The sequence below is a fragment of the Phyllostomus hastatus genome, unplaced genomic scaffold (genome assembly GCF_019186645.2).
Source record: "Phyllostomus hastatus isolate PE091 unplaced genomic scaffold, TTU_PhHast_1.1 phas_scaffold_397, whole genome shotgun sequence".
Lineage (NCBI taxonomy): Eukaryota > Metazoa > Chordata > Mammalia > Chiroptera > Phyllostomidae > Phyllostomus > Phyllostomus hastatus.
The window spans coordinates 1831439-1857236 of record NW_025334029.1 but is presented as its reverse complement, the minus strand read 5'-3'; the positions used below and the strand labels follow the sequence as shown (position 1 = coordinate 1857236).

The 25798-nt window shown below is 40.2% G+C and overlaps 1 protein-coding gene across 1 annotated transcript; it reads right to left on the bottom strand.

The window, feature by feature from the left end:
• Nucleotides 1-23345: 23345 nt before the first annotated feature.
• Nucleotides 23346-23651, bottom strand: LOC123807071 (non-histone chromosomal protein HMG-14-like). Its single transcript, XM_045820556.1, has one exon. It carries the CDS (start codon nucleotides 23649-23651, stop codon nucleotides 23346-23348), a length of 306 nt encoding a protein of 101 aa, XP_045676512.1.
• Nucleotides 23652-25798: the final 2147 nt, after the last annotated feature.

Here is a 25798-nt window from a genome sequence, read left to right as displayed (position 1 = left end):
CTGTTGCGTCCCCAATGTCCATTTGCACCAGCCTGGCACCTCTAATCCACCAGTTGTGCCACAGGTGAGGTGCACTGACTTTGGGCAACCCACACCCCACCTCTTCCTTCTTTGCTGGCCTGGGTGCTGAGCACTTTCAAAGCCTCTTCAGGGCAGTTCAGCTCTCACACTAAATTAAGTCTCTCTGGGGACTGTTAACTCCCTGAGCCCTGCTGTCCTCCTCTGAAAAGTCCTTGTGGCCTGTTACCTCCTTCCTCTTTGCTAGCCAGCTGCCATGTGAGCCTGCTACTGGATGACCCCACTGCTACATGAGCCAGCCACCATGTGAACAAGCCAATGTGAGCCAGTGGATGCTCAAGAGTTCCTTAACCAGCAGCTGAGAGCCTATTTTTTTAAAGTAAAATCCACTTGTTTAAGCCCACCATTATTAACAAGTGCCCAGCTTTTCACTCAGCCCAACTGTCTAACCATATTGTAGACTATCCAGGTGAGGGTCAGACAAGGCCTAACTCTTCTCTCTTCTCCAGGTGTCACCCAGGCCCTAATTTCTCTGGATGACCTAGTCCGCTTCCACAGACCCAGCGGGTGAACACCACCTCAGTGCATTTCCCACTGCATCTTTATTCCCCCCAGGAACTCCAAGCGTCAAGGACTCTCTTGCGGAAGCCACTTTGTTTTCCCTGATTTGGTGAGGGAGGAAGCTGCTGATCCAGTTCTCTTCCAAAGATCCTGTGGTTGCTGCCAACAGTGGTGGTAGTTGCCAGGCTGGGAAGCACAGCATACTTGGTGCCTGCATAGGTCCCATGGACCTTACTGTCCCAATGCAATATCTTTACCATCCATTTTTCAACATCCTCTACAATTTTGGCCTCCAAACTTCATATGAGCTGAAATTCCATTGCATGTTCTCTCTGTTCCTCACAATCCAGTATGTTATTATCTATTTTTTCATATATATATATATATATATATATAATGTATTTTTCTCATTTTTAAATTATTATTCAAGTAGAGTTATGTCCATTTTCTCCTGACTACTACTCCAACCACAGCCATCCCCATGTCCCACCCTTGATCCTACCCCATTTGGCTTTGTCCATGTGTCCTTTACACATTTTCCTGATGATCCTTCCCCATTTTCCCATTATTCCCTCCCACCTCCCCATGGGTTACTGTCAGTTTGTTCTTAATTTCAATGTCTTTGGTTATATTTTGCTTGCTTGTTTGTTTTGTTGATTAGGTTATACATATAAGTGAGATCATATGGTATTTGTCTTTCACCTCCTGGCTTATTTCACTTAGCATAATGCTCTCCAGCTCCATCCATGCTGTCACAAAGGGTAGGAGCTCCTCCTCTCTTTCTGCTGTGTAGTATTGCATCATGTAAATGTACCAGTTTTTTGATGCATTCATTTACTGATGGGCACTTATGGTAGGTTGCTTCCAGCACCTGGCTGTGGTATATTGTGCTGCTATGAACATTGGGGTGCATAGGTACTTTTGAATTATTGTTTTTTGATTCTTAGGATATATTCTCAGCAGTGGAGTTTCCAGGTCAAAAGGTAGTTCCAGAAGGAAGAAGGTGGCATGATAGTGGGAGAGGAGTCCCCTTTCCCCTGCACATGGGTGGAACACCTAGCTGATCTTCTGAGGAACAGAGTGAACAGTCAATGGTATCCCAGCATATATGAAGATTGGAGGTCAAAACTGTAGAGGACATTGAAAAATCAGATGATAAGGAGAGTGCTTTGGGACAATAAGGTCCCTGGGGACTAGCACAGGAACCAGGGTGACTGCAGCCCCAGAGCCAGCACCTGCCAGGCCTGCCACAGGATTCTTAGAAGAGAGCCAGGTCAATGGCTCCCTCCCCTTCCAAACAAGTTTTGAGCAGCACCAGGAGGGACCTGGATGCTTGAAGTTGCAGGGCGAGAATAAGGAAGGCATGGAAAACACACAGGGGCAGTGTGCATCCACTGAGACTATGGATGCTAGCTGGGAAGAGTTGGTCCATGATAACCCTGACCCAGATAGTCCCCAGTCTGATTGGAGAGTTGGATTGTGTGAGAGGCCAGGCCCTTGTTTAGAGCAGCAGGCTTGAATAGGAGGAATTTTTCAAAAAGAAAAAAAAAAGACACACTCAGCAGCCGTTTAGGGAATTCTCCCACAGCAGCCACCCCTGCTTCCCCCACCTGCACCCCTGCAGCCTCCACAGCCTCAGCCATGGGACCACCTCTGCTGCCAGGACTGCGACTGTGTCTCTATCCCCAGCCACAGTTGCGGAGGGTGCCCTACCACGCCCATGACCCCAGTGGTGTGCCACTGACCCAGCACCCCCCCAGCTGCCACAGCTGCTGCCTCAACAACAGAGGCCAGCACGCACTGACATTACATCCCTGCAACTGCTCTCCTGCTGCATCAGCTGAGGCCAAGTGCTCACACCTGCAGTCCCAAGGGCATAATGTGCCTGGCCCTGCTGCACCAGCTAATGCATTAGCAGCAGCAGTGGGGGCCAACCACTCATACCTGAAGCTGCAGGGATGGTATACACCAGAGCCCGCAGCTCAGTGGTTGCCAATCCTACCCCAGCAGCTGAAGCCAAGCACTCATACCAGCAGTCCCAGGGACAAAGCATGCCTGACTCTGCTGCCTAGGGGCACCTCATGCCCATTCCCACTGTCCTGGGTGCAGCATCAGCATCAGAGGAAGCATGCATCCCCATCTGCTGTAGCAGCCACAGCAGTGCCTCAGCCCTGCAGGGATGACTGGCTCTCTAAGAGGAAGGCAGAGACACTCCAGCAGAGAAGAGCAGCAGTGCTCAGGGAGTCAGCAATGCCCAAAGAGACTTAACTCATTTTGGGGGGGGTGCTGAACTACCCTGAAGAGACTCTGAGACTCCCTAGCATCTAGGACAGCAAAGAGCAAGAAGGTGGTGTGTGAGTTGCCCCTAATTGGTGCACCTCAAACACAGTGCAACTGGCGGACTGAAGGCATAAGCTGGGTGCAGAAGGGCAGTGGGGGCCTGGCAGCAAACTAAGGAACAAGGCTGGAAGCTAGGCAACTGTGAAGAGTGTGGCTTATACGTGGCCCCCATCCCCACAAAAGCACAGAAAGGGAGAAAAGTGACACCAATCCTCCTTCAACCTGCTGTAGCCAGGAAGACCAGCAGAACTGGCTTGGCTTGTTTAAAGCCAGCAGGAGGCTTCTTTTATTTATTTATTTTTTAATTCCTTCTTCATTTCTTTCCTTCTTTCTTTTTTTTTATTCCTTCTTCCTTCCATTCTTTTCTTTAAATTCCCAAAAGTGAGATAATAAAACCTAGAGCTGTGAAAGGACCAGAGTTAGACTGAAGAGGAGTCACCCCAACAACTGAGACAGTAAGACAAATTTCATTTTGCTACCCCAGAGAACTTGCAAATTATTGTATATTTGTATTATTATTGATTTTTCATTATTTTTACATCTTTTATTTTATTAATTTTTTTAAAATTTCTTTTCTTTCTTTTTAGTCTTCTTCACATGGTTTGTTAAATTGCATTGTTTCACTGGTCTTCCTTGTTTTCTCTTCATAGTGTATTTTTAATTTTCTGTCTTTCACTTCACTTGTGTTCCAATAGCACACTACTCTAGGTCCTGTACTTACTATTCTTGTTATTCAGATCACATAGATTTGGTTATATGATTGTTGCTCCATTACTATTGTAAATAATTGTGGTTGATATAATTGTAAATACTACACAGCACCTCTCCCAGATCTTAGCTCACTTCACTGTTTCTGGAACTTTATTACTGTTGTGGTTAACTCTATTCTCTCACACACTATACCTGTTTTCCATCCTTTACTCTCACTGTATCTGGTAATTTGACTTCCCACAAGCTCACTGTTTTCTAGAACAAACTCACAATCCTGCTCCCCTCAACAAGAGTCTTATCTGTATTACACTCTTTCTAAAAAGTGGCTAGTTGGGTGAAATATCATAGTTAACATTATACATATCCAAAGGATCTCCTATCTCTTCTCTATGGGTTGGTACTTTAAATACCAAAAAAATACACTCCTGCTGTCTTAAACCCTTTTGCCTTCCCCCTCCAAATAATCACAAAAAGGAATAGCTGGGAGCTGTGAACACCAATATACCTGCTAGAAGAGGTAACCCACCAGCAAAGGAACCACTAACAGATAACAACAGAAGAAGGTGAAGTAGGGAGTGGAAGCCATACTAACCTCCACCCAGGACTGATCTAGAAATACAACTAAATGGTGGAAGAATTACCCAGAACAAATAACTAAACAATAGCAAGAGAGAAGTCTCAAAACCTCATACAGACAAAAGAATCAACTTCAACACAACCTGTCCACACTTGTACAACAGAATACAACACATGGTGGACAGAGTGATGCTCAGTTAACCGGTTGGAGTGAAAGACCCACCTAAAAAGAGTCCAACAGCAATCAAAACACAAAGATATACAGATAGCCAACATAAAAAACAGCTCAAAGCTAGCGAGCTCAAGGAAACCAAGGAGACTCCACCACTGAATCTCACAGGTCTTCTGACATACAAGTTCACACCAAAAACCCAGGGAGTCAGAACAGATCAATTTGAGAAGCAGAGGCTAACAAGAAGAGTCTCACAAACAATGGGAAGACAAAGACACAATCCCCAAATGAAAGGAAAGGAGGAAGCCTCAGAAAGAATGCTGAATGAAATACAGGCAACTCAACTATCAGATGTTGAGTTCAAAGCAATGGTTATCAGGAAGATTAATGAGCTCACAGAGAATTACTGAAAACTACAGGGAAATTACAATGAACTCACTGCAAACTATATAAACATGAAAAAGGAAATAGAAACTATCAACAAGGGCCAAGAGGAAATGAAGAATACAATTTCTGAACTGAAGAACACAGTAGAAGGAATCAAAATCAGGCTAAATAAAGCAGAGGATCAAATCAGTGAGTTGGAGGACAAGGTAGAAAAAAAACACCCAGGAAGATCAAGAAAAGGAGAAGAGACTCACAAGGAATGAAGAGAGGTTAAGGAAACTGCAGGACAACATGAAATGTAGTAATATCCATGTAATAGGGACACCAGAAGGAGAATAAGGGGGGTAAGGGATAGAAAACCTGTTTGAAAGAGTAATAATGGAAAACTTCCCTAAATTGATGAGAGAAAAAGTCACACAAATCCAGGGAACAAAGAGACTCTCAATCAAGAGGAAATCAAAGAGACCCAGTTCAAGACACATCATAGTTAAAATGGCAAAATTCCAAGACAAAAAGAGAATCTTAAGGGCAGCAAGGGAGAAACAGGATGTAACATACAAGGGAGCCCTCATAAGGCTAGCAGCTGTCTTCTCAATGGAAACACTTCAAGCCAGAGTTGATTGGCAAGTAATATTCCAAGTAATGAAAAGCAGAGGCCTGCAACTGAGACTTTTCTCTCCATCCAGGCTCTCAATAAAAATGGAAGGCCAAATAAGTGGTTTCTCAGTCAAAGAAGCACCAAAGAATACCCCTCCTACAAACCATCACTGCAAGAGGTGCTAAAGGGTCTGCTTTAAGAAAAGGGAAGAAAAGAATGAGATAGAAAAGAACACAGGTATGAAATAATGGCAATGAATAAGTAACTATCAATAATAACCTCAAAAGTAAATGGATCAAATGCTCAAATCAAAAGACATAGAATAGCTGAATGGATAAGAAAACCTGACCCACGCATATACTTCCTAGGAGAGAGTCACCTCAAAACCAAATACCTACAAATACTGAAAGTGAAAGGCTGGAAACCAATATTCCAAGAAAATGGACAGGAAAAAAAAACAGGCTAGCAATACTCATGTCAGACAGAATAGATGTCTAAAAAAGAACCATAAAAAGAGGCCCAGAAGGTCATTTCATAATAATCAAGGGAAGAATCCATCAAGAAGACATAAGCATTGTAAATACATATGCACCCAACATAGGAGCATCCAAATAAAGAAAGAAAATCTTGGAGGACTTAAAGAAAGGTATGGACAGCAACACAATTATTGTGGGGGATTTTAACACCCCACGGTCAAAAACAGACAGATCTTCCAAACAAAATATCAACAAAGATATTGTGGCATAGAACAAGATCCTAGATCAAATGGACTTAAGTGATACACACACACACACACACACACACACACACACACACACACACACATCCACACATCTCTTTCCATCCCAAAGAAGCATAATACACATTCTTTTCAAATGCACATGGAACATTTTCAAAGATAGACTGCATGATAGGACACAAAACAAGCGTCAGCAAATTCAAGAAAATTGAAATCATATCAAGCATTTTCACAAGGGTCTGAAACTAGAAACCGACCTCAAGGAAAACACCCCAAAACACTCAAAACCATTGAGATTGCATAGCATGGTATTAAACAATGAATAGGTCAAGAATGAGATTATAAAATAAATCAAAACGTTTCTGGAAACAAATGAAAATGAACTCACAACAAACCAAAACTTATGGGATACAGCGAAGTGAGTCCTGAGAGGGAAGTTTATGGTGATACTGTCCTACCTAAAAATATATATAAACATTTCAAACAAACAACATAACCCTATGACTGTAAGAACTCAAGGAACAATATCAAGGACAGCCTAGAGCAAGTAGAAGGAAGGAAATAACCAAGATCAGAGATTAATTAAATGACAGAGAGTCTACAAGCACAACTCTAAGAATCGATAAATCCAGGAGGTGGTTCTTTGAAAAGATAAACAAAATCAGCAAGCCTTTAAGCAGACTCATCAAGAAAAAAAAAGGCAAGACCGAAATAAACACAATCAGAAATGAAAGAGGAGAGATTACAACTGATACTGCAGAAGTACAAAGGGCTATAAGAAACTACTGTGAAGTATGCCAAGAAATTTGAAAACAAAGTGAAATGGACAAATTTCAGTAGAAATATAATCTTCCAAAATTGAATGAGGAAGAAGCAGAAAGCAGTAAGAGACCAATAACAGCTGGTGAAATTGAGGCAGTAATCAAAAAGATTCCAACACACAAAAGCCCTGGACTAGATAGATTTACAGGAGAGATTTACAAAGCATTTAAGGAAGAGCTAACTGCTATCCTTCACAAAGTGTTCCAAAAAATTCAAGAAGATGGAAGACTCTGAAACTGTTTTTATGAAGTCAGTATCATACTAATCCCTAAACCTGATAAAGACATAACAAAGAAAGAAGACTTCAGGCCAATATCTCTGATGAACATAGATGCTAAAATCCTCAATAAAATATTGGCAAATCACATCCACCAATATGTTAAAAATATCATACAACATGATCAAGTGGAATTCATCCCAGGGATGCAAGGATGGTATAATATTCGCAAAGCAATAAATGTAATACTTCACATGAATAAAATGAAAGACAAAAATCACATGGTCATATCAATGGATGTAGAAAAAGCATTGGATAAAGTACAGTACCCATTTATGATAAAAACACTTAGCAAAGTAGAAATAGAAGGAGCATTCCTCAACATAATAAAGGTCATATATGAGAGACCTACAGCTAACATGATACTCAATGGGTAAAAACTCAGAGCTTCCCCACTTAGATCAGGAACAAGACAACAAGGCCCACTTTCAGCACTCATATTCAACACAGTATTGGAAATCCTAGGAAAGCCAATCAGCCAACAAGAAGAAATAAAAGATATCCAAATTGCAAAGGAGGAAGCAAAACTCTCATTGTTTGCAGATGACATCATAGTGTACGTGGAAAATCCTATAGACTCCAACAAAACAACAACAACAACAACAACAACAACAACAACAACAACAACAAAAACTACTCGACCTAAGTGAATTTGGCAAAACAGTGGGATAGAAAGTCAATATTCAAAAATCAAAGGCATTTTTGTATACCTACAATGAAATATAAGAAAGAGGAAAGAATCAGGGAAAAAATCTCATTTGATATAGCAACAAATAAAATAGAGTACCTAGTAATAAACCTAACCCAGAAGCTAAAAGATCTGTACTCAACACTGAAGTAAGAAGTTAAGGAAGACATAAACAAATGGAAGCATGTACCATGCTCGTGGATTGGAAGAATTAACATCACAAAAATGGCCATACTACCTAAAGCAATTTATACATTCAATATTATCCCAATTAAAGTACCAATGACATATTTCTCAGATATAGAACAAACATTTCTTTTTTAAAAATATATTTTATTGATTATGCTATTACATTCATTCCATTTTACCCCCTTCACTCCCCTCCACCCTGTACACTCTCTCCCACCCATATCCCCTACTTTAGTCATGTCCATGTGTCATACTTATAAGTTCTCTAGCTTCTACATTTCCCATACTATTCTTACCCTCCCTCTATCTTTTTTCAACCTACAATCTATGCTACTTATTCTCTGTACCTTTTCCCCCTCTCTCTTCCTCCCACTCCCCTGTTGCTAACCCTCCATGTGATCTCCATTTCTGTGGTTCTGTTCCTGTTCTAGTTGTTTGCTTAGTTTCTTTTGGTTTTGCTTTAGGTGTGGTTGTTAATAATTGTGAGTTTGCAGTCCTTTTACTATACATGTCTTTTATTTATCTTCTTTTCTTAGATAAGTCCCTTTAGCATTTCATAAAATAAGGGTTTGGTGATGATGAACTCCTTTAACTTGACCTTATCTGAGAAGCACTTTATCTGCCTTTCCATTATAAATGAAAGCTTTGCTGGATAGAGTAATCTGGGATATAGGTCCTTGACTTTCATGACTTGGAATACTTCTTTCCAGCCCCTTCTTGCTTGTAAGGTCTCTTTTGAGAAATTAGCTGACGGTCTGATGGGAACTCCTTTGTAGGTGACTGTCCCCTTATCTCTTGCTGCTTCTAGGATTCTCTCCTTCATTTTTACCTTGGCTAATGTAATTATGATGTGCCTTGGTGTGTTTCTTCTTGGGTCCAACTTCTTTGGGACTCTCTGAGCTTCCTGGATTTCCTGGAAGTCTATTTCTTTTGCCAGAATGGGGAAGTTCTCCTTTATTATTTGTTCAAATACATGTTCAATCTGTTGCTTTTCCTCTTCCCCTTCTGGTACCCCTATAATTCAGATGTTGGAACGTTTAAAGATGTCCTGGAGGTTCCTAAGCTTTTCGTTTTTTTTGAACTCTTATTTCTTCATTCTTTCCTGTTTGGTTGTTTTTTTTCTTCCTTCTTGTCCACTCTATTGTTTTGAGTCCCAGTTTCCTTTCCTTTACTATTGGTTCTCCGTGCATCTTCCTTCTTCTATTTTATGGTAACCTGCATTTTTTCATGTAATTTGCGCCCAAAATCAACCAATTCTGTGAGCTTCCTGATCACAAGTGTTTTGAACTGTGCATCTGTTAGATTGGCTATCTCTTGGTCACTCAAAAGGATGAGTCCTGGGGCATTGATCTGTTCTTCTGTTTGAGACATCTCTCTCTCTCTCATTTTTTTGGTCTGTTCGCTCCCTGTTATGGTGAGGGGCGGAGCCTTAGGTGTTCACTGGGGCCAAGCACCCCAGTCGCTAAATTGTGACATTGTATGTGGGGGTGGGAGGGAACAATGGTGGTAGCTCCATTCTCCTGGGACCTCAGTCCCTTCTCTGGGATCCTGGGTTCTCTGCTCTGCCCTGGTCCACAATCGCTGCCTCACTGGGTCCGCCAGCTGCCGCTTGCATACTCAGGGTCCACCCACTGTGATCTTGTGTGCTGCAGATGCCTTACATGCTCCCGGATGCCTTATGCACCCAGTTCTCCCTGTTCTCTGCACTGGGACCCCATGCCTGGCTGCTTGTCTTTCCCCCTCCTACCAGTCAGGATGAACGGGTCTACTTCAACTTCTTGGCTGTTGACTTCCATTCAGATAAATTCTCTATCAGTTCTGGGTGTTATTCTGCTTCTAAATTGTTGTTGTTCTAATCTTGGTTGTGCGTGGAGGTACGGTGCGTCCACCTATGCCTCCCTCTTGCCGGAAGTCCAGAACAAACATTTCAAAAGTTTATATGGAACCATTAGCAACCCTGAATAGCTGCAGCCATTTTTAGAAAGAAGAACAAAGTGGGAGGGATCACCATACCTGATACCAAACTGTATTCAAAGCCTACTATAATCAAAACAACCTGGTACTAGCATAAAAACAGGTACATCGACTAATGGAACAGAACAGAGAGCCCAGAAATAATCCCAAATCTCTATGTTCAATTAATATTTGACAAAGGGGAAAGAAGTGTAAATGGAGTAAAAATAACCTCTTCAACAAATGATGTTGGGAAATCTGGATAGCTACATGGAAAATAATGAAACTCAACCTCCAACTTACACTATACACAAAAATAATTTCAAGGTGGATAAAAGACTTAAATATAAGTTATGGCACCATAAAAGTCATAGAGAAAAACATCAGCATGAAAATCTCAGACATTCCATGCACCAACATCTTCACTGATATGTCCTCTAAAGTAAGGGACATAAAGGAAAGAATAAACAATTGGGACCTCATCAAATTAAAAAGCTTCTGCATGGCCCATGGAAACAACAGTAAAATGAAAAAGAACCAACTATATGGGAAAACTTATTTGCCAACAATACCTCAGACAGTGGTTTAATTTCCAAAATATATAAAGAACTCACATGACTCCACTCAAGGAAGACAAACAAATCAATTAAAAAGTGGGCAAAAGAATTGAACAGACACATATTTAAGGAAGACATACAGAGGGCCCAGAGACATATGAAAAAATGCTCAGCATCACTAGCTACCAAAGAGGTGCAATTTAAAACCACAATGAGGTAGCACTTCCACTGGTGAGAATGGCCATCATAAATAAATCAACAAACAATTTTTGGAGAGGTTGTGGAGAAAAAGGAACCATAGTTCTCTGATGGTGGGAATGCAGACTGGTACAGCCAGTGTGGAAAACAGTAAGGAATTTCCTCAGAAATCTAAAAATGGAAGTGTCTTTTGACCCAGCTATTCCATGGCTAGGATTATATACTAAGAACCCTGCAACATCAATGCAAAAGAACCTATGCACCCAAATGTTCATAGCAGCATAATTTACAATAGACAAGTGCCAGAAGCTACCTAAGTGCCCATCAATAAATGAGTGGATAGAAACACTATGGTATATTTACACAATGGAATACACACAGCAGAGAGTAAGAAGGAGCTCCTACCCTTTGTGACAACATGGATGGAACTGGAAAGCATTGTGCTAAGTGAAATAAGCCAGGCAGTGAGGGACAAATACCATATGATCTCACCTTTAAGTGGAACCTAATCAACAAAACAAGCAAGCAAGCAAAATATAACCAGACTTTGAAATTAAGAGCAATCTGACAGTAACCACAGGGAAGGGGGTGGGTATAATGGGGGGAAAGGTTTTCAGGAACATCTTTAAAGGACACATGGACAAAACCAAGTGGGTGGGTGGAAGCAAGAGACAGAGGTGCGTTTGCCTGGGATGGGGGGTAGTTGGTGGATAATGCAGACAACTGTAATTGAACAACAATGAAATAATTAAAAAATAAAAATTAAAGACAAACACAAACAAATAAACAAACAAAAGATAGGCAATTCTATTTTTAGTTTCCTGGGGAAATTTCATAGTGTTTTACACAGTGGTTGTACCAGTCTGCATTCCCACCCACATTGTATTATAGTTCCCTTTTCTCCACTACCTGGCCCGAACAGGTAGTTCTGTTCTGTTGATTTGGTCATTATGGGTTTAATTTGCATCTCTCTGATGGCTAATGATTCTGAGCATCCTTTCATATATCTCTGGGCTTCCTGCATGTCCTCCTTGGAGAAGTGTTTGTTCAGGTCCTTTGCCCCCATTTTTTTAAATTTGATTGTTTGCCTTCCTGGACTGGCATCCTGTGAGTTCTTTATATATGTTGCAGATCAAACCCCGGTCTGTCTGGGGTTTCGTTTGCAAATGTATTTACCCATACTGTTGGTTCTCTTTTCATTTTGCTGATAGTTTCTTTGGCTGTGCTGAAGATTTTCATTTTGATGAAGATCCACTTGTTTATTCTTTCCTTTATGTCTCTTGCTCTAGGGGACATAGCAGTGAAAATATTGCTGCATGGAATATCTGATATGTTCCTTCCTATGTTCTCCTCTATGACTTTTATGGTATTGCAACCTATATTTATATCTTTTATCCATCTTGAGTTTATTGTTGTGTATGGTGCAAGTTGGTTGTCGAGTGTCATTTTTTTTTTTGTATGTAGCTATCCAGATCTCTCAACACCATTTGTTAAAGAGGATATTTTTACTCCATTTTATGCTTCTGCCTTCTTTGTCAAATATTAATTCACCATAGAGACTTGGGTTTATTTATGGCTCTCTATTCTGTTCTATTGCTCTACTTGTCTGTTCTTATGCCACTACCAGGTCATTTTCATTACAGTGGCCTTGTAAGACAGTTTGATATCAGGTATTGTGATCCCTCCTACTTTGTTCTTTTTTCAAAATTGCTGAGGTTATTTGGGTCATTTATGGTTCAATATAAATTTTTGAAATGTTTGTTCTATATTTGTGAAATATGTCATTAGTACTTTAGTAGGGATGCATTGAATCTATACATTGCTTTGGGTAATATAGACAGTTCCATGATGTTAATTCTTCCAATTTGTGAACATGGTACATGCTTTCATTTGTTTGTGTCTTCTTTAATTTCTTTTTTCAGTATTGTATAGTCTGAGTACAGGTCTTTTACCTTTTGGTTAGGTATATTCCTAGGTACTTTATTTTTCTTGTTACTATATCAAATAAGATTTTTTAGCTTATTTCTGTTTCTGATATTTCATTAACATATTTCATTATGTTGCTGAATGCTCCCTCTATTCCCACTTTGCAGAGTGTTTTTTTTTCATAAATGAGTGCTGTACCTTATCAAATGCTTTTTCTGCCTCTATTTACTTGATAATGTGATTTTTGTCTTTCCCTTTGTTTACCTGATGTATTACATTTATTGATTTGCAAATATTTTGCCATCCTTGCATGACTGGGATCAATCCCACTTGATCATGTTGTGTGATCTTTTCAATCTTTTTCTGGATGCAGTTTGCCAATATATATTTTTTGAGGATTTTAGCACCTAAGTTCATGGGCAATATTAGCTTGTAGTTTTATTTCTTTTTTTGTCTTTATGTGGTTTGGGGATTATGATGGTGCTGACCTTATAAAAGGAGTTTGTGTCTTCCTTCATCTTGGTTATTTTGGAACAGTTTGAGAAGGATTGGGGTTAGCACTCCCTGAAATGATTTGTATAATTCTCCTGCGAAACAGTCCAGCCCAGGGATTTTATGTGCCAGAAGCTCTTTGATTACTGCTTTAATTTCACCAGCTGTTACTTGTCTGTTCAGACTTTCTACTCCTTTTTGGTTCAGTTTCAGAAGATGATATGTTTCTAGGAATTTCTCCATCTCATCCAGGTTTTCAAATTTCTTGGCATATACTTGTTTGTAGTAATTTCTTATGATCCTTTGTATTTCTATTTTATCAGTTTAATTTTTCCTGTTTCTTGTCTGATTTTGTTTTTTGGGTCTTCTTTCTTGTTTCCTTGAGTCTGGTTAAATGCTTGTCGATTTTGTTTAGCTTTCAAAGAACCACCTTCTGGATTCATTGACACTTTGAATTGTTCATTTATTCTCTGTGTCATTTAATTTTGCTGTGATCTTGATTATTTCCTTACATCTACTTGGTCTGGGATTTGTTTGTTTTTGTTCCTGCAGTTCTAAAAGATGTAGGGTTAGGTTGTTTATTTGAAATGTTTCTATCTTTTTGATAGACTTGTATTGTCATGAACTTCCCTCTCAGGACTGCCTTCACTGTGTTCCACAGGTTTTGGACTCTTGTGAGTTCAATTTCATTTGTTTCCAGAAACTTCTTGATTTCTTCCTTGATCTCATTCTTGACCCATTCATTGTTTAATATCATGGTATTCAGTCTCCATAATTTGAATGGTTTTGAGTTTTATCCTTGAGGTTAGTTTCTAGTTTCAAAGCCCTTGTGGTCCAAGAAAATGCTTGATATGATTTCAATTTTCTTCAATTTGTTGAGACTTATTTTATGTCTTCTCATGTGATCTGTCTTTGAAAATATTCCATGTGCATTTGAAAATAATTCATTTTTGCTTCTATGGGATTAAAGATTACACACACACACACACACACACCCCACACACACACACAGTCCATTTGATCTAATGCATTATTTAGTTCCACAATGTCCTTGTTGATTTTTTTTGGAAGATACATTCATTTTTTACAGTGGGGTGTTAAAATACCTTACTGTAATTGTGTTGCTGTTTTTATTTTCCTTGAAGTCCTCCAAGATTTTTCTTATATATTTGGGTGCCCCTATGTTGGGTTCATATATGTTTACAACTTGTATGCCTTCTTGGTGGATTGTTCCCTTAGATATTATGACATGACCTTCTGGGTCTCTTTTAATGGCCCTTGTTTTGAAGTCTATTTGTGTGTTATAAGTGTTGCTAGCCTGGCTGTTTTTCCCTGTCTGTTTGGTTGGAATAATTTTTTCCAACCCTTCACTTTCAGTCTGTGTGGGTCTTTTATTCTGAGGTGAGGTTCTTGTAGGCAGCATATGTGTGGGTCATGTTTTTCATCCATTCTGTTACCCTGTGTCTTTTGATTGGAACATTTCATCCATTTACATTTAAGATTATTTTTGTTAGGTACTTATTCATTGCCATTTCCCCCTCTGTACTTGTATTCCTCTCTCTCTCTCTCACTATTTTTCTTCATCTTCTTATTTTTTAAAGATTTTATTTATTTGGGAATGGCAACCCTTTGGTTCACAAGTCCATACTCAATCTACTGAGATACACCATCTATGTCTTCATCTTCTTAAAGCAGTCCCTTCTGCATGTCTTGCAATGTTGGTTTGGTGGAGGTGAATCTTTTAATCTTTTGTCTGGGAAGCTCCTTGTTTTGCCTTCCATTTTAATTGAGATCCTTGCTTGGTAGAGTAGTCTTGGTGGCAGGGCTTTGCTTTTTATTACTTGGAATATTTCTTGCCATTCCTTTCTGGCTTGTAGTGTGTCTGCTGAGATGTCAGCTACTAGCCAAATCCAAGCTCCCTTGTACATTACTTCCTGTTTCTCTCTTGCTGCTTTTAAGATTCTCTCTTTGTCTTTAAAGTTACCATTTTGTTTATGATGTGTCTTGGAGTAGGCCTCTTTGGGCTCATTTTGATTGGGACCTTCTGTGCTTCATGAATTTGAGTGGTTTTTCTTTTTTTAATTTTTAAAAAAGATTTTATTTATTTATTTTTAGAGAGGAAAAGGAGGGAGAAAGAGAGAGAGAGAGAAACATCAATGTGCAGTTGCTGGGGGCCATGGCCTGCAACCCAGGCATGTGCTCTTACTGGGAATCGAACCTGCAATGCTTTGGTTCACAGCCCATGCTCAGTCCACTGAGTTACACCAGCCTTGGCTTGAGTGGTTTTTCTCCTCTCCAAGTTAGGCAAGTTTTCTGTCATTATTTTTCAAATAGATTTTGTATCCCTTGCTCCTTTTCTTTTCCTTCTGGTATTCCTATGAATCAAATGTTGTTACTTTTCATGTTGTCTTGCAGTTCCCTTAAGCTCTCCTCATTTTTTTTTTTTTAGTCTTATTTCATGCTTTTGCTCTACCTGGGTAGTTTTTTTCTACCTTGTCTTCCAGCTCATTAATTCTTTCCTCTGCTTCATCTAGCCATCTTGTAATACCTTCTAGTTTTTTTTTTTTTATTTCAGATATTGTATTCTTCCTTTTTTCTTGGTTCTTGTTTATAGTTTCCATTTCCTTTTTCTTGTTGTTGTAGTTCCCACTCAGTTTCTTGTAGCCATTCCTGAGTTCCTTGAGCATCCTTATAAGCATTTTTTTTGAATTTTATATCTGATAGATTTTTTGCCCCAAATTTATTTAGCACTTTTACTGGGGGTTCTTCCATCCTTTTTGATTGGGTGCTCTTTCTTTGTCTCACCACTTTAGGTGGTGTTTATTTCTGTGATTCAGGATATTCTGCTTTGTCAGCTTTCTTTGTTGGGTGATTATCTGTGCTAAGAGTTCTGTGTGACTCAGTGGTGCATTCTCTGTGATTTACTTTTCTGCCCTGTCTTCCATTTGTGTGGGCTCTCTTATACTTGGGTTTTAATTGCTGGTGGCTTCTATGTTGATGGGTTACCCCTTCTAGCAGGTTTACTGGCAGTCACAACTCCCACTTTGTCTTGTATGCTGTTTTGTAGGTATTGGTTAACAAAATAGTATTATCAGGCAACAGAGCCTATGCCAGCAAATGGTACTGCCCTACCACATCAGCAAATCTTAGCTGCATTTGAGCAAATATTGACAAAGGTAAAGAGAAATTATGGATATTAAAAGATACGACAAAGGGAATATGAGATGATCAAAAGAGGGAAAATATTATTGAGTGGTAAGAGGGAGGAGGATTGATAATAGTGGGGATAGAACTGAGGTGAAGATTGAGAGATAACAAAATTTTAAATGTAAGTAAAACACATAAAGGTAATAGGAACAAAGGCATAATAAAAGGGGGAAGTATTCTATGAGGTGTGAGGTACAATTTAAAAGATATTTGACCAATGGGAGAAAATTTGTAGAAAAACAAAAGTAGGGTCAATAGCAACAACAGCTGAATGAAGTTTGATAAAGGTAGAGCAGTAATATGAATATTGTACTAAAGCAAAAATTGAATATGAAATACCTACCATAAAATAAATGATTTGAAGAGGATGAGGGAAGCAAATTAATAAGAGTAAGGAGTAAAGCCCAGGTTGAGAGAGGGTGAAATGAAACAAATAAAAATTTTAAAAAATGAAATCATATTCCTCACTCCACTGATCAGGGGTAAGGGGAAGGCGAAATGGAGTAAGACAGGGGAGGGTTTTCTATGAGGTTTAAGGAACCAAAAAAATAGTGAACAACAATGAATTCCATTGGAGCAATACAGCAATAACTGTGGTATTTCACCTAAGTAGCCACTGTTTATATAAGGAAGAAAAGAAACAAGACTCTTATCAGGGGGGAGGAGAAGAATATTTGCTGATTTAAGAAAGAGAAGCATTTATGTGAGGTTAGATGGAGGAGCAATAGTGAGAGTAAGGGATTGGAAATCAATGTAGTGTGAGAGCAAATAAATTTACCACAACAGTAATAATGTTCAGGAATATGGCAAAATGGATTAGGACTGGTAAGGGGTGCTGCATGGTCTTTGGAATAACAATAACATGATAGAAATATATAATATGAATAAAAAGAATAAAAAGTAAAAGACCAAGAGTAGTGAGTCATTTGGAATACAAGAGGAGTGAAAGAAGAAAAGATACATTATGACAGGGAGAAAAACAAGCCACAACAAAACAAACAGAAAAAAAACAAACAAGCAAACAAATAATAATAACCTATATAAATGAAAAGAAGAAAGAGAAATTAATTTTTAAAGATTTAATTTATTTATTTTTAGAGAGAGGGGAATGGAGGGAGAGAGAGAGAGAAACACATCAATGTATGGTTGCCTCTCTCTCACCCACTACTGGGGAACTGGCCAATGACCCAGGCATGTGCCCTGACTGGGAACCACAACCCTTTGGTTCACAGGCCTTCACTCAATCTACTGATTTACACCAGCACGGGCAAGACAAATTAATTTTTTTAAATGTTAGCTCTAATAAAGAACAAGGTGAACTTTATGTTGGTTTTTGCCTTCTGACTTCTTTCTGGATCTGTCTCTGGTTTTCTCTCAGTTCCAGGACTTATTGTGTTACTCTTGAATAAATAAAGGAAAAAAATAAGAAGAAAAAGAAAAAGGAGCACCCTCTCCTGGCAGTTGCTAAGCATGCTTGGCTGGTTTTGTAGATCCTTCTGGCTCCTGCAGGCAGAGGGGTTTGGGCTCCATTTTTCCTTTGTGGTGGTTCTGCTCAGGAGTGAGCTCACTCTGGGCTACAATAGTCACAGGTGTCCAGTTTCCAGCTCACGCCCTCAGAGTGCTGCGTGACCTGCACTCTCCACTTTGCACCTTTGCATGTGTATAAATCACCTCACTTTGCACGCCTTTGATGAATACATGAGGCAAGTCCAGAGTCTGTCTCAGACAAGGACAGCCATGGCCCTCCTTTTCTCCCAGCTCCAGGTGTGGCTGACCACTTTCTGACACTGTCTCAGACCAGCTGGCAGCCACTGCCCTGGCTTGGGTACACAGCCAGCTCCACGTGTGCCTGCCCCTTGCACCTTTTGTTTCTGCCCCAATGATTTTGCACGATCAAGCCTCTCTGGGTGTGGGTCTGTGGCTTGCTTGCCCTGGGAGGGGAGCGAGCCACTAGCCTGCTATCACTGACCTGGCTCTCCTCCAAGGTCTGATGTCTGTGCAGAAGCTGTTGCCTAAGGGACTTTCCCCATCTGCCCATAACACCTCCATACCACCTGTTTTGAAGCATCCTCTGCTCACTTTGGCTTCCAAACTTCACATCAGCTCAGATTCTGTTGGCTGTTCACTTTATTCTTCAGGAAGACTGCTAAGTGTCCCAGTTGGGTGCTTGAATAAATTTGATCAGCTCCCACATACTTGCTGTCATCTTTCTTCTTCCTCTTCTCCTTCTCTTTCTCCTTCTCCTCCTCCTTCTTCATCTAGCATGCCATTTAACATTTGTTGCAGTACTGGTTTGGTGTCAACAAACACCTTTAGATTTTTCTTATCTGGGAAACTCCTTATTGCTGCTTTCATTTTAAATGATAGCCTTGCTGGGTAAAGTAGCCTTGATTGTAGGTCCTTATTTTTCATCACCTTGGATATTTCATGCAACTCCTTTCTGGCCTGAAATATGTCTGTTGAGTAATCAGATGGCAGTCTAATTGTTGCTCCCTTTTATGTAACTGGTTGCTATTCTCTTATGGCTTTTAGAATTCTCTTCTTGTCTTTAAGCCTTGTTATTTTAATTATGATGTGTCTTGGTTACAACTTGTTTTGGACTCTCTTAGCTTCCTAGACTTGACATTTTCCTTCACCAGGTTAGGGAAGTTTTCAGTCATTATTTCTTCAAATAGGTTCTCGATCACTTGCTCGCTCTCTTCTCCTCCCCATGATGTGGATGTTGTTTTGCTTCATGTTCTTCAAAATAATCATTAATTTCTCCTCATTCTTTAAAATTCTTTTTTTCTTTCTGCTGCATTGCCTGGATGGTGTTTTCTACCTTGTCTTCCAAATCATTGATTTTATCTCCTGCTTCATCTAACCTGCTGTTTATTCCTTCCACGATATTATTTATTTCAGATATTGCATTATTTATTTCTGACTGGTCCTTTTTTATGGTTAGTAAGTCTTTTTTCATGCTGTTGAGTATCCTTATAATCATTACTCTAAACTCTCTATAGGTTTTCTTCTAGAGAATTCTCTTGTTCTTTCATTTGGGGGTCTGTTTTTTTATCTTCCCATTTTGTATTTTCCACCTTAGCTGTTAAATCGATCAATTGTTAAACTAATCAAGCTGTAATCAGCAGCCCAGCTTATGCTCCACAGGGTGGGGCAGAGTAATTCCTGTGGATGGGGATATTGCTTCCTTTAAGGTTGATACCACTTTGAAAAGAGTGCTTTGCCTGAGAAATATGGCTCCTGTACTATGGGAAATGACTCAGCACAGAAATCCTGGTGGCTGTTCCTTCTGTTCTCTCTCCAGAGGCACCAACCCAAGATTATCTTCAATTGTCTCTAGTTCACTCTGCCCTTCCTCTGCCAGAGCCCAACATAAGTGGCTGCAAAAGAAATTTTGTGTGTTGGCCTTTAAGGGGCTCTCTACATCTCCAGCCATCTCTCCCTGGCAGACAGAAACCCTGATGCTTTTCACAGCTTGATGTCATCTGAGTTCTTTTCTGGCTCAGGTGCTGTAGGCTGGGGAGCCCACCTTGAGATTTAGACCCCATATTTTTCAGGTGGAACTCCCCTGCTGGCTGCTGAAATATTCCTTTGGAACTTCAGCTACTGCCCATGAGAGCCCAGCCAGACCTCTTGTGCCTCCTTCATACTCCTTACCAGTCTTGTTGCGGTGAAGTGGTTTCTTCTGTCTGTCCTTTGTTATAAGGCTTCTCTCCAGCTAGTGTTCAGTTGGTTATTCAGGATGATTACTCTACAATTTAGTTGTGATTCCATATTGGTCCTGGTAAGAGATTAGTATAGCTTCCATTTATTTCTCCACCATCTTGGATCACTTGATCATTTCTTTCAAAAATAATTCCAGGAAAAAGGAAATAGGTTATTGCTGCAAAAGCTGATTTGTCTGGCATTTAATCATTTGGAAATTCCTACAAGTCCACATTTTGGTGAAGCTCTAGAACATGAGGTTTGTTGTTTCTATGGATGACTCAGAGGAAGCAAAGAGCCTCATTATCTCCTGACTCATCAGAAAAGAAACAGTTTTGCCTAGTAGAGCTTTAGTGCTAAGCAGATTTTTTTCTGAGTCTATATTTTTTAAAAAACTGATTAATATAATACTAAATAATACTGAGTATAAACTGTAATTAAAATATATTTTTTCATAAGTGAGATTTTATTGGTTGTTCTGAGGATAAGTACACAGAAATTTCAATTAGTACACAATTCTTAACATACATACCAAAAATGTGAAGTCATGTAGTTGTGATTTGTTTCTGAAGTTATTCCAGTGATTTCCCAGCTTACAATTTGGGGATTAATTTCCTTAATAGAATATCAAGTACCAATATCTTCAAATATTGATATGCTGTTACATCATAGCCCAACTAATTCACAATTTAATATATATACTACGTAATCAAATTTTTATCTTTCATAGCACATTAACAGAGTTACTAGGAAAACTAGACTACCACAAAAAAGCTGTCACAAAGTACACAAAATTCTGACAAGGAGAGCCAAGATCAAAGAGTGGTTTTCTTTAGGAAACAATTCTATGAAAAACATGAGAAGTAATTTAAGAGACTTCTGGCCAAGATGGAGGCATAGGTAGATACACTGTGCCTCTTTGCACAACCAAGATAGGGACAGTAATAATTTAGAAACAGAATAACAACCAGAACTGACAAAAAAAATTGAACTATATGGAAGTCAGACACCCAAGGAGTTAAAATAGACCCATTCATCTAGACCCATAGGAGGGGTGGATGGAGTTGGGCAGCCTGGTTCAGGTCATGGCGCGGAGAGCTGAGAGCGTTGGGACCGGGCACATAAGATATCCGGGGCATGCAAGACTGCAGCGGGTGGACCCAAAGCATGCACAAGCAGCAGCTGGCAGACCCCAGCTGAGGGGTGGCTACCGACAGACACAGCAAGGCAGTGATTGTGAAGCAAGTCACCGTGCACAACCCAGGATCCCAGCACTGGGAAATAGAGCCTTGGGACACTGATTAAAAACACCTGTGGGGGTTGAGGAGCAGGGAGAGACTCCTAGCATCACAGGAGAGGTCGTTGGAAAGTCCCACAAGGTGCACAAGCCCACACACACAGGAATTGACACCAGAGGGGCCCAGTTTGCTCAGGGGAAGTGGCGGTAGGGACTGAGGTCCGATGGAGAGCAGAGAAAGCCCTATTACTCCCTCTTGGACACCACCCCCACATACAAAGTCATAACACAGTGACTGGGGTGCCCCGCCCTGGTGACCATCTAAGGCTCTGCCCCTTATACATAACAGGTGTTACCAGACCAAAGGGGGAAAAAAGAGATGGCTCAAACAGAATTGAAAGCCTCAGAACCAGTACTTTTAAGTGGCTGAGAGATAGACAACCTATCAAATGCACAGTTCAAAGCACTGGTGATCAGGATGCTCACAGAATTGGTTGATTTTGGTCACAAATTAGGTGAAAAAATGAAGGCTATGCTAAGTGAAATTAAGAAAAATGCACAGGGAACCAATAGTGATGGAATGAAAGCTGGGTCTCACATCAATGGAGTGGACCAGAAGGAGGAAAAAAAAAACATACAATCAGAAAAGAATGCAGAAATAAGAATTAAAAAAAAAATGAGAAGAGGCTTAGATGTCCTGGAGAGGACATCTTTAAATGTTCCAACATCTGAATTACAGGGATACCAGAAGGAGAAGAGGAAGAGCAACAAGTGGAACACTTATTTGAACAAATAATGAAGGAGAACTTCCCCATTCTGGCAAAGGAAATAGACTTCCAGGAAGCTCAGAGAGTCCCAAAGAAGTTGGACCCAAGAGGAACACACAAAGGCACATCATAATTACATTAGCCAAGATAAAAATGAAGGAGAGAATCCTAGAAGAAACAAGAAATAAAGAGACAATAACCTACAAAGAAGTTCCCATCAGACCGTCAGCTGATTTCTCAAAAGAGACCTTACAGGCAAGAAGGGGCTGAAAAGAAATATTCCAAGTCATGAAAGACAAGGACCTGCATCCCAGATTGCTCTATCCAGCAAAGCTTTCATTTAGAATGGAAAGGCAGATAAAGTGCTTCTCAGATAAGGTCAAGTTAAAGGGGTTCATCATCACCAAGCCCTTATTTTATGAAATGTTAAAGGGACTTATCTAAGAAATAGAAGATAAAAAACATGTGTAGTTAAATGACAGCAAATTCACAATTATTAACAACCACACCTAAATAAAAAACAAAAAACAACTAAGCAAACAACTAGAACAGGAACAGAGCCACAGAAATGGAGATCACATGGAGGATTAGCAAGTGGGAAGAGGAGAGAGGGGGAAAAGGTACAGAGAATAAGTAGCATAGATGGTAGGTAGAAAATAGACAGGGGGAGGGCAAGAATAGTATGGGAAATGGGGAAGCTAATGAACTTATGACACATAAAGATGAACTAAAGGGGGGTAATGTGGGTAGGAGAGGGTGTGCAGGGTGGAGGGGAATGAAGGGGGGATAATGAGACAACTGTAATAGCATAATCAATAAAATATATTTTTAAAAAGTGAAAAAATAGAAGTAATTTAAAATGTTCAAGACATGGTAAACACATGACTGACTTCAAATGGCCATTTAATATGCTTTGTATTATAGGATATAAAAACTACTCCCATCTATGGAATGTTTATCTGACACTCAAGGCAATCAAAGCCTCCCATATGCAATATCCCACTATTTTCTAGTTTACCAAAAAATAAACAATCAGCAAATGATTTAATCTCTTAAAAAAAACTATTTACACTTAAAAATATGGGATGAGGTGGAACTCCCTCCTTCTTAAAAGTGTTTCTAGAACTACTAAAAAACTTGCATTTACAAAATAGTTGATAAAAGTATTCCTCTGGATTGTACAAGAAGGGAGACAGGAACCACTGATAAGACATGATATATGATATTAATCAGACTTGGCTTCTTTTTTTCCTGCTTCATCTGAGGCTGGACTATCCTCATTTTTAGTTTCTCCATTTTCTGCAGCTAGATCTTCCTTAGGATCCTGGTTAGCCACTTCGGCCTGTTTTCCCTTTGCTCCCCTTTTCCCTTTTGTTTGCACTTTTTTGTCTTCAGATTTATCCTTTCCTGCCGCCATTTTTGGTTTGGTTTCCACTTTTTCAGGAACATGTTTAGTTGACAACCTTGTGGATCTCCTCTTGGGCTCCTCCTTCACCACCCCCTCAGTGGAACTGACCTTCGTCTTGGGCATCATGGCTGCATTGTGGGCATGTGTGGAGTTCCTGAGGGCCATGGTGCTTACGAAATCTTTGTAAATCTAGACTTTCTGGCTGCTACCACCCAAACTGCCTAAAAATATATTTTTAAAAAATATGATTAACCAGAATGTTTGACAAAATTGTAAAAATTATTTAGTTCATGTTTATTATTTGGCAATTGAGGAAACAGAAGTCCAGGAAAGGGGAGGGACCCCAGGGTTTTCTAGTTATGGTCCTTTTTCAACTGTGTTCCATCGAGTCCTAGTTAGTCCTGGATATATTTTCAGGGGGCCACCAGTGAGAGAGAGGTATCTGTTGGTCATCCCCTGGGCTCATATATCTGTTTTTATCTGTGTGATAGATATAGTATTTTGAGAATATTAAGCCAATGTACCTCCTTCCTTCCTAATCTCTAGTTTCTGGTTATCCCAAAGATTCAGAATCAAAAGCCATTCCTGGCTAACAGAGATTGTGTGACTTCTTTAATACCATGTAAAGGTTAATCCTTTAATGAAGCCTCCACAATTAAGGCTTAGTCATTAGCCTTAGTGCCCCAGAAAAGGAGTGACTATGAGGTAAGGGAAGCCTCTACCACACAAGAAAAGAAAGCTCACCCCTATCACTTTACTGGATTCTGGGAAGAGAAAGGAAGCTGAGGTAGAGAAAGATAGTATGAGACACATGAGCCTTGACCACTCTCTCTATGTTTACTACATAGGGAAAAGTGTAAGCAGAGAAAGTTTTTCCTCACTCCCTGCTTAGAACCTGGGGGTAGAGGGAAAATGATATGATAGCCCAGCAGTGATGGAAGAATATGGCTAGATAAATAAATTTGCCTTTCAATGGCCTATACCTGGTATGCAGCAGATTCAGAAATTTCCAGATATCCCACACAGGAGATCAACAGAATCCTGGGATCAGGCTAAAGAGGTGGTTTTAAATAGGGATGTTAAGATTGTGAAAAATCGGCTCCAGCAGTGAGTATATAAACTCAGAAGCCCAGAAGTAGCAGTTAGATCTTAGTGGTTACCAGTTCAAGGACCAGACCACTGTGTGGCTGATACCGGCCAGCAGTATCCATCTCTGCTGCAGATGCTCATTGAAACACGAGAAAAACATACACAAGAGACAACCAGGTCCTGTGGGGAAATAGGGACAGAATGTCCACTCTCTCTAGTGGAGAGCACCCCGTATCCATTCCCAAGCAGATTTTTATTGAGAATCCAGACTTAGTTTGTGGATTCACAGTCTGGCAGAAAAGATGAAAAGAAGCAGGTGACTTAAAAAGGTGCAGACAGAACCCCTGCTGTGATTCTGGGCAGAGCTTGGAATTTTATCATTTAAAAGGAGTAACAGAACTCAAAGGGCAGTTTTGGTTTCCTGTCTATGCCTTCAAATTCTAATCTAATAACATCCTCCAGCAAACAGATCTCACAGGATCTTGCATATTCTATGTCCCAGGCCTGATAACCCAAGGGGTCTGCCATTTCTGGTCTGGGCTGCACCGCCCCCACTATTTCTGCAGGCCTGAGTCAACAGAGACAAAGACAGCCAGGAGACTTGGATTACTCACTCCTAAGAACAAGGACTCAGGCTTTTACAAAGCTGAGGGGGCAGGGGTTGATGTCCATCACCGCTTCATTTCCACAGCCCCAAGTCTCTTCCCAGAAGCCTCTATGTGATCATGCCTGTCCTAGGCGATTCCCTCTGTGGGAAATCTTACCCGTCACTGGCTCACTGATCAAGCTTAGGAGGTTTGGGCACAGAACAGGCAGTGTTCCTGCCAGGGAAATAAGTTTTGTCTCCTTAGTGGCTCCTGGTCTGGAGGTCTCTCACTCAGCCTAAGTCACGGGAGGTTACAGCTTCCTGAGACCAGGCAGGGTAGTCCCCAACAAGAGAGCAGACATTCCCCTAAAGAAACCAAAAAAAGAGCCCTGGCTGGTGTGGCTCAGTGGATTGAATGCCTGCCTGCAAACCAGAGGGTTGTCAATTTGATTCCCAGTCTAGGGCACATGCCTGGGTTGCAGACCAGGTCCCCATTATGGGGTGTGTGAGAGGCAACTACACATTGATGTTTCTCTTCCTCTATTTCTCCCCCTTTTCCCATCTCTAAAAATGAAATAAAAGCTTTTTTTTTATT